This window comes from Rhodnius prolixus, unplaced genomic scaffold (assembly GCF_049639745.1).
Source record: "Rhodnius prolixus isolate KJV_2025 unplaced genomic scaffold, Rpr scaffold_8, whole genome shotgun sequence".
Lineage (NCBI taxonomy): Eukaryota > Metazoa > Arthropoda > Insecta > Hemiptera > Reduviidae > Rhodnius > Rhodnius prolixus.
In genome coordinates, this window is record NW_027411593.1 from 3,968,468 (window position 1) to 3,985,123 (window position 16,656).

General features: G+C 29.8%; 1 protein-coding gene across 6 annotated transcripts in view; it reads right to left on the minus strand.

Annotated features, from left to right (window-relative positions):
- The window catches only part of LOC141450706 (uncharacterized), a 76,240-nt gene that overhangs the window by 43,994 nt on the left and 15,590 nt on the right, over nt 1-16,656 (minus strand). For all 6 annotated transcript variants that reach the window (XM_074121385.1, XM_074121386.1, XM_074121387.1 and 3 more), the window contains exons 4-9: nt 3,674-3,745; nt 3,241-3,447; nt 2,597-2,662; nt 1,543-1,617; nt 1,217-1,294; nt 714-764 (exon numbers count right to left, since the gene is read on the minus strand). In XM_074121385.1, coding sequence (XP_073977486.1) covers nt 714-764; nt 1,217-1,294; nt 1,543-1,617; nt 2,597-2,662; nt 3,241-3,447; nt 3,674-3,745 — 549 coding nt within the window. The remainder of the gene's footprint in view (nt 1-713; nt 765-1,216; nt 1,295-1,542; nt 1,618-2,596; nt 2,663-3,240; nt 3,448-3,673; nt 3,746-16,656) is intronic.

Here is a 16,656-nt window from a genome sequence, read left to right on the forward strand (position 1 = left end):
AAGATCAGTGCCTCTTAGGGCTATATTCACAGCTTTCCTGGCCAAAATTTTGATACTATTTAGCTGGTACTGTAAGAAAGGGTGATTTACGAGAGGTATGGCTATTTTCAAATAGATACGTTGCACTCAATGTAGTTGAGACGGAAGAACTCTAAACTAATGTACAGATGTAAGAGAATAATTCGCTCGACGACCAGCCCTATTCTACAGCACACTATTTAGAATAGACTAGAAGATTAGGCCTTGCTCAGAGGAATATGATGAAGCTCTTCGGGAAACTCAGGGCATGCCTGGTTAGATGGTAATAAGAAAGCAGAAGACTTGGCTAAGGTGAAAACTTCAATACATTTTGTTGGCCGTTATTCAGCAATTGTGCAAGGAAAAAATAAAAAAAGATTAGGGAAAGCACTGGAAGGAGGATTGAAGTTTATGTCCATTCCACAGGATTAATAAATTATAGGATAGGAGACGCGAAGTATCTGGGAAGATACGGGAGGCCCGGGTTGGTTTGTTGGAAGTGTAGCTAGTAAAAACATGGGGCCAAGAATACTTAAGTTTTCTAAAAGCAAATATGCATCTGAATCACATCAAGAGTTTTCAGATTTTAACTGCATAATAATTTTTCGTTCACAGTCGTTCAATCATAAAAATTTCTGAAATGTTTTTCCACAACTGCGAACCTAAATCTGTCCAATAACTTATATGTTACTTACTTTGTTGAGCATCTTCTTTTAACTTTTGTTCTTCCTCACTGGGGTCTTTCGCTGAAAACAAATAAAAATATTTGAATGAAATAGATTTGATGAAATGTAAAGCTGTGGTACTGACTTAGACAGTGATGCACTTTGGTCCTCGAATATGTTCGTAGTACATCAAATTTTTATGTTTGTAAGTTAATTACCCAAATGAAATAGTAATAAACATGGATAAATGCTAAATATCCGTTTAGTAGAGTGTTTCTATTCAATTATATCTGGATTGATATCTGGCGATTAAGGAAAAGTAATGATACAGTGCCTTTAAATTTCCTACACCATTTCACGCCAAGACAGCTGTGGAAAGTTTTCCACGAAACACAGAACACCGTTCCACTTCGGCCTGATGTGCCAATTTAAGTTAGACCAGGATGAGAATCGCCAGACCAAGCTAATTATTTGGAATTAATTGAGAAATAAAAATATGTATTAAGTTGAAAATCAGCAAGTAGATAACTTACAATATCTGCTAACATCTTTTGCAATACTTTTTCTTAACCAGTCCATGATTTGTAGTGTGTCTGCTCGAGCAGGCAATTCTGTAGAAACAAGTGAATTCGTCAGTTTACTCTAGAAATTGTAATCGAAATAACGTAGATTGAAAACCCTGTCAATCTCTAAATAAAATACGCAATATATTTAATGACCACAGAACAAAATTGGTATTAAATAGGTATTAAATTAAAATGGTATTGGTATTAAATTAAATAATATTAAAATATTAAAATTGCTATTATTATAAAATACTCAGCCGCCTCATAAGAAGTTTTGTTCAGTATTCACTTACCAGATTCTTTATCTGCTGGTGCAGTTTCTTCTTTGACCTCCTCTGCGGCTTTAGGCACTCTTTGTTTCTTGTCAGCTGTAAGCGAGCACTCATATAGTATTTGTTATTAATCAGTAAAAGCTTTTAAGCTATTCTAACAAAAATATCTTTCGACATCCTTGTATAAAGCTTCAGCCATATGTAGGTGAACATTCATTATAAACATTCACCACAGAGAATCATTTGACATCGAATCAACGCCACAGGAATTGGATTTCCCTGCCGAAGAAAAACCACGTATTACTACCCATTATATAGTTATATCGCAGAATAATAAATTTCTGATGTGAAATAGTTGTTAACATTATTCTGTAGCAATTTTGATTAGGTGATGACAATAAATAAAATCTCTATCTATATCGTAGCAACCACTGTAATATACAGTCAAAAAGTCTGTTGGCAACTTGACTCCATACACCATTCATATGAAAAGACAAGAGTTTGTGAAACTGAAAGGGAAAATACACGATGTCTTTGATTGAAGTGGCTTCATCCCTTCTACGGGAAGCTGTCGAATATCAAATCCAATCTTAAGTGGACGATTAAGTTTTCCACACAAACTTTCAAAATTCAATCTCTGACGACCAGGTTCAATTTGAAACCAGTATGAAAAACAAAATTTCCCCAAAAAAGCGGTTGGATATTTGGATAGATAAAACATTACCGTTTTGATATGTATATGTGTGTTGAATTACAACTAGACTGAGTTTCTCTGAAAAAGAAAAGAGATTTATTTGGCATTAACAACATTCTTAAAACATTAATTTTCAATACATAATTATTTAACTATTCTTCAATACCTGAAAAAGAAAAGAGAAACGACACTCAAAGCCGATAATTCACTTCACTCTTTTCAATCCCAACCTGTCCTTTTTTTCCTACCCACTCTTCAATCGAAGATACGAGCATGCGCAGAAAGACGGGGGTGGAAATTTAAATATCTTACATGTATAAAAGAGTCGTAACAGTAAAACAAAATTAATCTTCACCATTAATACACAATAATAGAACTTACCTAACTTCAGCATTTTCCATCCTTGACTTGACTTTGCACGTTTCCAGTCTTTAATATATTTCATAACTGAAATGAATAATAAAAAAAAAGGGATCAGTTTGCGGAAATAGAATTTCTGCAGACAAAATATTAAGTTTTGATTTTCTAAAAAAATTCAAAAGTAAGGGGACACAAGCCTTCAAGATAAGAAAAAAAATCAGATCTCTCTTTCACTAGTTGACTTGTGTTAACTTAGGAAGAAATAAGACTGAAGTGCGACCACAAGAATATCGCTTTCTATTGCAGGGAGTTTGTAAAGATATAGGATATGAGAGTTTGCACTGAAGACTTTGGAATGCTAAAGTTTAAAATTATTTGATGAATGCAGAAGACCTAATGGTTTTGAAAAGAGGAGTAAAACCCTCGAGTCATTTGACGATGCAGAAGGCACGAAGAGAGCGTCCAGTTTAATGAAGAAATTAATGAGGGGGGGAGAAACTTGAGGAGTGGATGTGTTAAGTGCACCGATGGAAAGTTAGCAACATTTTGCAAAATACAAAGAACTTATTATTCATAGAATTAATGCATCTACTATCTTACTACAATCATAAATAAAAATTTATCAAATCATCAGGAGACCTAGTAATATTTGCTAGGATACAAACCATTTACAGTTGCTGGAGCTGCTTTCAACTTCTTCTTACGCACTCGTTTCGTTTCTTTCTCCAACCAACGTTGTATGTTAGTATGAAGTTTTGCATTACCGATGAATGAGATAATGAATTCCAGAAAGTTGGTATGCCCAAAAATTTCATCAACAATTTCATGGTAATTTCCGCTATCAACTTGAGCTTTAGGATGACTGGGTAGGCCTAGAAACATTATTTTCCCATTATTTTTTTTTAAAGTAGCACATAACGCTTTGAGATGAATGATTGGGTTATTAATACAAATTAGGTCTGAAAACCAAAACGCTATATAAAATTTGTATTTCCTATTACACACACACAAACACAAACTCAGTAAATTCTAAAGTCTTTATGGAAAAAACTTCCTCTCATGAAAGAGAAGTTACTAAGCACATAAAAGATTCCTTACTTTTTAACAAACTGATTGGATCCCGTTGATAAAATTCCTTACTAAATTTCATATCCAAATTTAAAGGCAAAACTGAAAAAAGAAAAAAAAAAGCTAGAAGAGAATTAAAAAAAATAATATTACATTATTATATTAATAATAATAAAAATTATATGAATAGTAAAAAAAATATTAATACGAACAATAAGAATAATCATAACAAGAAAAATAATACAAATATTAACAATAAGAATAATAAAGAAATAACCTTTTGAAATTTCAACGAATTTGAAAACCACAAAACTTTATCCTTCTATATCTCATTAACTATTAGCACTAAAACATCGCTATTTATATCAGTTATACAGCTAAATATTCTCTACAATTCGGTAGAAAATTCATTGAAATCCAAGCAATACGAAAAGAGATATAAACGTTTGAAATTTGAATGAATTTGAAAACCATCAACCTTTAACCTTCAATATCTCATTACCTATTGACACTAAAACATCGTTATTTATATCAGTTATACAGCTAAATATTCTCTACAATTCGGTAGAAAATTCATTGAAATCCAAGCAATACGAAAAGAGATATAAACGTTTGAAATTTGAATGAATTTGAAAACCATCAACCTTTAACCTTCAATATCTCATTACCTATTGACACTAAAACATCGTTATTTATATCAGTTATACAGCTAAATATTCTCTACAATTCGGTAGAAAATTCATTGAAATCCAAGCAATACGAAAAGAGATATAAACGTTTGAAATTTGAACGAATTTGAAAACCACAAAACTTTAACCTTCGATATCTCAGTAACTATTATCACTAAAACTTCGCTATTTATATCAGTTATACAGCTACCTTTTCTCTACAATTTGGTAAAGAATTCACTAAATTGCAAGCAATAAGAAAAGAGATATAAACGTTTGAAATTTGAATGAATTTGAAAACCATCAACCTTTAACCTTCAATATCTCATTACCTATTATCACTAAAACTTTGCTATTTATATCAGTTATACAGCTAACATTTCTCTACAATTCGGTAAAGAATTCACTAAATTGCAAGCAATACGAAAAGAGATACAAACGATTGAAATTTGAACGAATTTAAAAACCACAAAACTTTAACATTCAATATCTCAGTAACTATTATCACTAAAACTTTGCTATTTATATCAGTTATACAGCTAACATTTCTCTACAATTCGGTAAAGAATTCACTAAATTGCAAGCAATACGAAAAGAGATACAAACGATTGAAATTTGAACGAATTTAAAAACCACAAAACTTTAACCTTCAATATCTCAGTAACTATTATCACTAAAACATCGCTATTTATTTCAGTTATACAGCTAACTTTTTTCTACAAATCGGTAGAAAATTCATTGAAATCCAAGCAATACGAAAAGAGATATAAACGTTTGAAATTTGAATGAATTTGAAAACCATCAAACTTTAACCTTCAATATCTCATTACCTATTGACACTAAAACATAGTTATTTATATCAGTTATACAGCTAAATATTCTCTACAATTCGGTAGAAAATTCATTGAAATCCAAGCAATACGAAAAGAGATATAAACGTTTGAAATTTGAATGAATTTGAAAACCATCAACCTTTAACCTTCAATATCTCATTACCTATTGACACTAAAACATCGTTATTTATATCAGTTATACAGCTAAATATTCTCTACAATTCGGTAGAAAATTCATTGAAATCCAAGCAATACGAAAAGAGATATAAACGTTTGAAATTTGAATGAATTTGAAAACCATCAACCTTTAACCTTCAATATCTCATTACCTATTATCACTAAAACATCGCTATTTATTTCAGTTATATAGCTAACTATTCTCTACAATTCGGTAAAGAATTCATTGAAATCCAAGCAATACAAAAAGAGATATAAACGTTTGAAATTTGAACGAATTTGAAAACCACAAAACTTTAACCAACCATATCTCAGTAACAATTATCACTAAAACTTTGCTATTTATATCAGTTATACAGCTAACATTTCTCTACAATTCGGTAAAGAATTCACTAAATTGCAAGCAATAAGAAAAGAGATACAAACGTTTGAAATTTGAACGAATTTGAAAACCACAAAAATTTATCCTTCTATATCTCATCAACTATTAGCACTAAAACATCGCTATTTATATCAGTAATACAGCTAACTTTTCTCTACAATTCGGTAAAGAATTCACTAAATTGCAAGCAATACGAAAAGAGATATAAACGTTTGAAATTTGAACGAATTTGAAAACCACAAAATATTTAACCTTCTATATCTCATTACCTATTGTCACTAAAACATCGTTATTTAATTCAGTTACATAGCTAACTTTTCTCTAAAATTCGGTAGAAAATTCATTGAAATCCAAGCAATACAAAAAGAGATATAAACGTTTCAAATTTGAACGAATTTGAAAACCACAAAATTTTAACCTTCAATATCTCAGTAACTATTATCACTAAAACCTCGCTATTTATATTAGTTATACAGCTACCTTTTCTCTACAATTCGGTAAAGAATTCACTAAATTGCAAGCAATACGAAAAGAGATACAAACGTTTGAAATTTGAACGAATTTAAAAAAACATAAAACTTTAACCTTCTATATCTAATCACCTATTGTCACTATAACATCGCTATTTATATCAGTTATATAGCTAACTTTTCTCTACAATTCGGTAGAAAATTCATTGAAATGCAAGCAATACAAAAAGAGATATAAACGTTTGAAATTTGAATGAATTTGAAAACCATCAAACTTTAACCTTCAATATCTCATTACCTATTGTCACTAAAACTTCGCTATTTATATCAGTTATACAGCTACCTTTTCTCAACAATTCGGTAAAGAATTCACTAAAATTGCAAGCAATACGAAAAGAGATACAAACGTTTGAAATTTGAACGAATTTGAAAACCACAAAACTTTATCCTTCTATATCTCATTAACTATTAGCACTAAAACATCGCTATTTATATCAGTAATACAGCTAACATTTCTCTACAATTCGGTAAAGAATTCACTAAATTGCAAGCAATACGAAAAGAGATACAAACGATTGAAATTTGAACGAATTTAAAAACCACAAAATATTTAACCTTCTATATCTCATTACCTATTGTCACTAAAACATCGTTATTTATTTCAGTTACATAGCTAACTTTTCTCTAAAATTCGGTAGAAAATTCATTGAAATCCAAGCAATACGAAAAGAGATATAAACGTTTGAAATTTGAATGAATTTGAAAACCATCAAACTTTAACCTTCAATATCTCATTACCTATTATCACTAAAACATGGTTATTTATTTCAGTTATATAGCTAACATTCCTCTACAATTCGGTAAAGAATTCATTGAAATCCAAGCAATACAAAAAGAGATATAAACGTTTGAAATTTGAACGAATTTGAAAACCACAAAACTTTAACCAACCATATCTCAGTAACAATTATCACTAAAACTTTGCTATTTATATCAGTTATACAGCTAACATTTCTCTACAATTCGGTAATGAATTCACTAAATTGCAAGCAATAAGAAAAGAGATACAAACGTTTGAAATTTGAACGAATTTGAAAACCACAAAAATTTATCCTTCTATATCTCATCAACTATTAGCACTAAAACATCGCTATTTATATCAGTAATACAGCTAACTTTTCTCTACAATTCGGTAAAGAATTCACTAAATTGCAAGCAATACGAAAAGAGATATAAACGTTTGAAATTTGAACGAATTTGAAAACCACAAAATATTTAACCTTCTATATCTCATTACCTATTGTCACTAAAACATCGTTATTTAATTCAGTTACATAGCTAACTTTTCTCTAAAATTCGGTAGAAAATTCATTGAAATGCAAGCAATACAAAAAGAGATATAAACGTTTGAAATTTGAATGAATTTGAAAACCATCAAACTTTAACCTTCAATATCTCATTACCTATTGTCACTAAAACTTCGCTATTTATATCAGTTATACAGCTACCTTTTCTCAACAATTCGGTAAAGAATTCACTAAAATTGCAAGCAATACGAAAAGAGATACAAACGTTTGAAATTTGAACGAATTTGAAAACCACAAAACTTTATCCTTCTATATCTCATTAACTATTAGCACTAAAACATCGCTATTTATATCAGTAATACAGCTAACATTTCTCTACAATTCGGTAAAGAATTCACTAAATTGCAAGCAATACGAAAAAAGATATAAACGTTTGAAATTTGAACGAATTTGAAAACCACAAAATATTTAACCTTCTATATCTCATTACCTATTGTCACTAAAACATCGTTATTTATTTCAGTTACATAGCTAACTTTTCTCTAAAATTCGGTAGAAAATTCATTGAAATCCAAGCAATACGAAAAGAGATATAAACGTTTGAAATTTGAATGAATTTGAAAACCATCAAACTTTAACCTTCAATATCTCATTACCTATTATCACTAAAACATGGTTATTTATTTCAGTTATATAGCTAACATTCCTCTACAATTCGGTAAAGAATTCACTAAATTGCAAGCAATACGAAAAGAGATACAAACGATTGAAATTTGAACGAATTTAAAAACCACAAAACTTTAACCTTCAATATCTCAGTAACTATTATCACTAAAACATCGCTATTTATATTAGTTATACAGCTAACTTTTCTCTACAATTTGGTAGAAAATTCATTGAAATCCAAGCAATACGAAAAGTGATATAAACGTTTGAAATTTGAACGAATTTGAAAACCACAAAACTTTAACCTTCGATATCTCAGTAACTATTATCACTAAAACTTCGCTATTTATATCAGTTATACAGCTACCTTTTCTCTACAATTTGGTAATGAATTCACTAAATTGCAAGCAATAAGAAAAGAGATACAAACGTTTGAAATTTGAACGAATTAGAAAACCACAAAACTTTAACCTTCTATATCTCATTAACTATTAGCACTAAAACATCGCTATTTATATCAGTAATACAGCTAACTTTACTCTACAATTCGGTAAAGAATTCACTAAATTGCAAGCAATATGAAAAGCGATATAAACGTTTGAAATTTGAACGAATTAGAAAACCACAAAACTTTAACCTTCTATATCTCATTACCTATTGTCACTAAAACATCGATATTTATTGCAGTTATATAGCTAACTTTTCTCTACTATTCGGTAGAAAATTCATTGAAATCCAAGCAATACAAAAAGAGATATAAACGTTTGAAATTTGAACGAATTTGAAAACCACAAAACTTTAACCTTCAATATCTAATACGTATTGTCACTAAAACATCGTTATTCATTTCAGTTATATAGCTAACTTTTCCCTACAATTCGGTAAAGAATTCACTATATTGCAAGCAATACGAAAAGAGATATAAACGTTTGAAATTTGAACGAATTTAAAAACCACAAAACTTGTGTATCTCATTACCTATTGTCACTAAAACATCGTTATTTATATTAGTTATACAGCTAACTTTTCTCTACAATTTGGTAGAAAATTCATTGAAATCCAAGCAATACGAAAAGAGATATAAACGTTTGAAATTGAACGAATTTGAAAACCACAAAACTTTATCCTTCTATATCTCATTAACTATTAGTACTAAAACATCGCTATTTATATCAGTAATACAGCTAACTTTTCTCTACAATTCGGTAAAGAATTCACTAAATTGCAAGCAATACGAAAAGAGATATAAACGTTTGAAATTTGAACGAATTTGAAAACCACAAAATTTTTAACCTTCTATATCTCATTACCTATTGTCACGAAAACATCGTTATTTATTTCAGTTACATAGCTAACTTTTCTCTAAAATTCGGTAGAAAATTCATTGAAATCCAAGCAATACAAAAAGAGATATAAACGTTTGAAATTTGAACGAATTTGAAAACCACAAAATTTTAACCTTCAATATCTCAGTAACTATTATCACTAAAACCTCGCTATTTATATTAGTTATACAGCTACCTTATCTCTACAATTCGGTAAAGAATTCATTGAAATCCAAGCAATACAAAAAGGGATACAAACGTTTGAAATTTGAACGAATTTGAAAACCAAAAAACTTTAGCCTTGTGTATCTCATTAACTATTAGCACTAAAACATCGCTATTTATATCTCCTTAACAAAAACTTACAGTTTTAAAAGTTAAGTATAAGGGTTGATTAAACGCCAAAAGGTACACAAATCAGCTAGTACCCAACATTTCATTCATGCTTAGTTCATATCTCCTTAACAAAAACTTACAGTTTTAAAAGTTAAGTATAAGGGTTGATTAAACGCCAAAAGGTACACAAATCAGCAGTTTCCAACATTTCATTAATACTTCATTGATATAATTTAAGTAATTTTACTGCATTAACTTTTCCTTCACATTTTTTAGAATTTATTAGATGTCACAGACCCTTATGCTGGCCATTTTCGTCTACAAAATATTTACTCAAGTAGCACACCATTTAACTTAGATTGACTGTAATATCTATTTATCTATAATAATCAAACTATTAATCACAGGTGAAAAAGAAAACGTTATAAAAAATATAAAAAAAATAAGAGGCTAAAAAATTCATAAACTTTTTTTACATCAATGATTTTATGCATTTATTTTTATTTTTAAATAAAAATCATTGGTTTAAGTTCATTCTTCGATTAAAGTAATTGTTATTTTATGTTGTAGTCAAACGTTTGTAATAATAAGTAATAAATAATCTGGCTTTATCGCAAATAATATAGTTTTCTTCAATTACATTCTCAATCTAGGTGTTCTTCCCACAATGTTATATATATGTAATATAAAATAAAGAAAATAAAGATATGCATATTTTTAGGACAGCTAATTATTCCAGTATTTTACCATAAGTAAAATTAGGGGGACTAAATTAAATTACAATTGAGAAATGAGTAAATATTGTTGAATAATCTACTTGTTATTAAATGTATGTTATTTGTGCTCACGAATATTTCGGTAAGACGAATTTAAGACTGAAATATTGTTTTGAATCCTCCGTGATTGAAATTTAAAAAGTGGCCGACTCTAACTTTGTTTTTTTCTACTTTAACATGCATGTATATGTGACTACTCAGAATAATTCATCACTCATTTTATCATAATTATAATAAAAAAATATTATGAATGAACTGGCCAGCATAAGGGTCTGTGACATCTAATAAATTCTAAAAAATGTGAAGGAAAAGTTAATGCAGTAAAATTACTTAAATTATATCAATGAAGTATTAATGAAATGTTGGAAACTGCTGATTTGTGTACCTTTTGGCGTTTAATCAACCCTTATACTTAACTTTTAAAACTGTAAGTTTTTGTTAAGGAGATTTTTGTACCTTTTGGATAGATTTTCCTTTTTGTCTATTTGCAAAGTTACGTCTGCTTTACAGATTTTTTAAAATTTGGAATAAGCTATTCTATCATTATAACCTGATAAGGTGTTAAATCGGAACCGTAACTACCACTGGAGAGATCTTTTTAAAGAATGATTATAGTTGCGGTCCCCAAACCATCCTCAATAACCATTTTTTTGAGAAAGCGTTTTGAATAAAATAGGAAGGTATTTGTACGTAAATAGCAAAATTAAACTGCGATTTCAGTACTTCCTTTTAAGAGGAGCAAGAAAAATAAACTGCGATTACAGTACTTCTCCTTAAAAGGCAAAGATTTTGAATCGAACGACAATTCATTGATGTAAATCGGTTCACTCATTGATAATTTTAACGATTGCAGTACTTCCTCTTAGTAGGTGTATGAGCATGATGGCACTTCACAGCCACGTAGAGGAGCTTTAACCACTTATTTGAGCTAAATTTTATCAAAATCGGACTAAGCTTTGTAGAAATATTTGTAATAATAGTTTTAGAAAGGGCCTTATTTGGGTGGGGCGAACTCCCCTCCTTATGAGGCATAGCGTCGAGACTTTTAAAGTACAAATCTGTACAAAATTTCGATTCGAATGACACTTCATTCATGAAAATCGGTTCACGTGTCGATAATTTGAAACGACTGCTATACTTCCCCTTAACAAGTGTAAGAGCAGATCGTCGCTTTATTGTTACGTAGGGGAGCCCTAACCCTATCATCCTACCAAATTTTATCAAAATCGGGCCAAGATTTACAGAGTAATTAGTAATAATAATTTTGGAGGGGGCCTTACATAAAGGGGGCTAACTCCTCTCCCATTAGATGTACAGCGTGGAGACCCCCAAAAGGCACATCTACATAAAATTCCGAATCGAATGACACCTCATTCATGAAAATCGGTTCACGCGTTTAGGCGCTACGTTGTTTACAAAAAAGGTAACAAGAAGAACAAGAACAACAACAACAAGAAGAACAAGAACAAGAACATTTTTTGAAAAAGCCGTTTTTGCTCATTTTCGGCAACTTTTTTCTCGAAACCTATTAGATCTGGGTGGTTGCAAAAAAATTACAGTTATAAAGGAGGATTTGCCCTATATTATAAAGAAAATTTGGGAATTTTATCTTTTATAGAAAAATAGAAAAAAATTGTCAAAGTTGGGTGTTTTTCAACGTTACACTTTTTCGTGCAGTTTTTGATGGTCAACCCTTATACAACTGTCCTACCGGACAGTTTTAATAATTTAAGTAATTTTGCTGCATTAACTTTTCCTTCACATTTTTTAGAATTTATTAGATATCACAGACCCTTATGCTGGCCATATTTATCTACAAAATATTTGTTCAAGTAGCACTGTAGATTGACTTTAATATCTATTAATATTAATCTATAATAATCAAACTATTAATTACAGGTTAAAAAATTCAAAAACTTTTTGAAAAAATGCTTACATCAACATACATCAATGATTTTGTTTATTTTATTTATTTATTTTATTTTATTTATTTTTTTAAATCGTCTGTTTAAGTTCATTCTTCGATTAAAGTAATTGTTATTTTATGTAGTAGCCAAACGTTTATAATTAAAGGTAATAATTATCTGGCTTTATCGCAAATAATATGGTTTTCTTCAATTACATTCTCAATCTAGGTGTTCTTCCCACAATGTTGTATACATGTAATATAAAATAAATGAGATATGCATACGTTTAGGACATCTAATTATTCCAGTATTTTACTATAAGTAAAATTAGGGGGGTCTAAATTAAATTACAATTGAGAAATGAATAAATAATGTTGAATAATCTACTTGTTATTAACTGTGTGTTATTTGTGCTCACGAATATTTCGGTAAGACGAATTCAAGACTGAAATATTCTTTTAAATCCGTGATTCAAATTTAAACAGTAGCCGACTCTAACTTTGTCTTTTTCTACTTTTGCATATATCGTATATATGTGACATCTCAGAATAAAGGGCAAATTAAAGCTAAATCCGAAGAATAATTCGGAATAGAGTTAAAATAAAGTACCTATTTAAAAACGGATATAATATACATCTTATCATAATTATAACAAAATAATATTATGAATGAACTGGCCAGCATAAGGGTCTGTGATATCTAATAAATTCTAAAAAATGTGAAGGAAAAGTTAATGCAGCAAAATTACTTAACTTATATGAACTAAGCATGAATGAAATGTTGGGTACTAGCTGATTTGTGTACCTTTTGGCGTTTAATCAACCCTTATACTTAACTTTTAAAACTGTAAGTTTTTGTTAAGGAGATTTTTGTACCTTTTGGATAGATTTTCATTTTTGTCTATTTTGCGAAGTTACATATCTGCTTTACAGATTTGTTTAAAATTTGGAATAAGCAATTCTATCATTATAACCTGAAAAGGTGTTAAGTCGGAACTGTAACTACCACTGGAGAGATCTTTATAAAGAATGATTATAGTTGCCATCCTCAATAACAATTTTTTTGAGAAAGCGTTTTGAATAAAATAGGAAGGTATTTGTACGTAACTAGCAAAATTAAACTGCGATTTCAGTACTTCCTTTTAAGAGGAGTAAGAAAAACAAACTGCGAATACAGTACTTCTCCCAAAAAGGCAAAGAGGCAAAGATTTTGAATCGAACGACAATTCATTGATGTAAATCGGTTCACCCATTGATAATTTTAACAGTTGCAAGACTTCCTCTTAGTAGGTGTAAGAGCATGATGGCACTTCACTGCCACGTAGAGGACCTTTAATCACTTCTTCGTGCTAAATTTTATCAAAATCGGACTAAGCGTTATAGAAATATTGGTAATAATAGTTTTAGAAAGGGCTTTACTTGGGTGGGGCAAACTCCCCTCCTTATGAGGCGTAGCGTCGAGACTTTTAAAATGCAAATCTGTACAAAATTTCGATTCGAATGACACTTTATTCATGAAAATCAGTTCACGTGTCGATAATTTGAAACGATTGCTATACTTCCCCTTAACAAGTGTAAGATTAGATCGTCGCTTTAATGTTATGTAGGGGAGCCCTAACCCTATCACCCTACCAAATTTTATCAAAATCGGGCCAAGATTTACAGAGTAATTAGTAATAATAATTTTGGAGGGGGCTTACATAAAGGGGGCTAACTCCTCTCCCATTCGATGTACAGCGACGAGACCCCCAAAACACACATCTACATAAAATTCCGAATCGAATGACACCTCATTCATGAAAATCGGTTCACGCGTTTAGGCGCTACGCAGTTTACAAAAAAGGTAACAACAACAACAACAACAACAACAAGAAGAAGAACAAGAACAACAACAATTTTTGAAAATGCCGTTTTTGCACATTTTCGGCAACTTTTTTCTCAAAATCTATCAGATCTAGGTTGTTGCAAAAAAATTACAGTTATAAAGGAGGGTTTGCCCTACATTATAAAGAAAATTTGGGAATTTTATCTTTTATAGAAAAAGAGAAAAAAATTGTCAAAGTTGGGTGTTTTTCAACGTTACGCTTTTTCCTGCAGTTTTTGATGATCAACCCTTATACAACTGTCCTACCGGACAGTTTTAATCAGTAATACAGCTAACTTTTCTCTACAATTCGGTAAAGAATTCACTAAATTGCAAGCAATACGAAAAGAGATACAAACGTTTGAAATTTGAACGAATTTGAAAAACACAAAACTTTAACCTTCTATGTCTTATCACCCATTGTCACTAAAACATCGCTATTTATGTCAGTTATATAGCTAACTTTTTTCTACAATTCGGTAGAAAATTCATTGAAATGCAAACAATACGAAAAGAGATATAAACGTTTGAAATTTGAATGATTTTGAAAACCTTCAATATCTCATTACCTATTGTCTCTAAAACATCGTTATTTATTTCAGTTATATAGCTAACATTTCTCTACAATTCGGTAAAGAATTCACTAAATTGCAAGCAATACGAAATGAGATATAAACGTTTGAAATTTGAACGAATTTGAAAACCACAAAACTTTAACCTTCAATATCTCAGTAACTATTATCACTAAAACATCGTTATTTATTTCAGTTATATAGCTAACATTTCTCTACAATTCGATAAAGAATTCACTAAATTGCAAGTAATACGAAATGAGATATAAACGTTTGAAATTTGAACGAATTTGAAAACCACAAAACTTTAACCTTCAATATCTCAGTAACTATTATCACTAAAACATCGTTATTTATTGCAGTTATATAGCTAACGTTTCTCTACAATTCGGTAGAGATTTCACTAAATTGCAAGCAATACGAAAAGAGATACAAACGTTTGAAATTTGAACGAATTTGAAAACCACAAAACTTTAACCTTCAATATCTTAGTAACTATTGTCACTAAAACATCGTTATTTATTGTAGTTACATAGCTAACTTTTCTCTACAATTCGGTAGAAAATTGATTGAAATCCAAGCAATACGAAAAGAGATACAAACGTTTGAAATTTGTACGAATTTGAAAACCACAAAACTTTAACCTTCAATATCTCAGTAACTATTGTCACTAAAACATCGCTATTTATATTAGTTATACAGCTAACTTTTCTCTACAATTAGGTAGAAAATTCATTGAAATCCAAGCAATACGAAAAGTGATATAAACGTTTGAAATTTGAACGAATTTAAAAAACACAAAACTTTAACCTTCTATATCTTATCACCTATTGTCTCTATAACATCGCTATTTATATCAGTTATATAGCTATCTTTTCTCTATAATTCGGTAGAAAATTCATTGAAATGCAAACAATACGAAAAGAGATATAAACGTTTAAAATTTGAATGAATTTGAAAACCACAAAACTTTAACCTTCTATATCTCATTACCTATTGTCACTTAAACATCGTTATTTATTTCAGTTATATACCTAACTTTTCTCTACAATTCGGTAGAAATTTCATTGAAATCCAAGCAATACGAAAAGAGATATAAACGTTTGAAATTTGAATGAATTTGAAAACCACAAAACTTTAACCTTCTATATCTCATTACCTATTGTCACTTAAACATCGTTATTTATTTCAGTTATATACCTAACTTTTCTCTACAATTCGGTAGAAATTTCATTGAAATCCAAGCAATACGAAAAGAGATATAAACGTTTGAAATTTGAACGAATTTGAAAACCATCAAACTTTAACCTTCAATATCTCATTACCTATTGTCTCTAAAACATCGTTATTTATTTCAGTTATATAGCTAACATTTCTCTACAATTCGATAAAGAATTCACTAAATTGCAAGCAATACGAAAAGAGATATAAACGTTTGAAATTTGAACGAATTTGAAAACCACAAAACTTTAGCCTTGTGTATCTCATTACCTATTGTCACTAAAACATCGCTATTTATATCAGTTATACAGCTAACTTTTCTCTACATGGTAGAAAATTCATTGAAATCCAAGCAATACGAAAAGAGATATAAACGTTTGAAATTTGAACGAATTTGAAAACCACAAAATTTTTAACCTTCTATATCTCATTACCTATTTTCACGAAAACATCGTTATTTATTTCAGTAACATAGCTAACTTTTCTCTAAAATTCGGTAGAAAATTCATT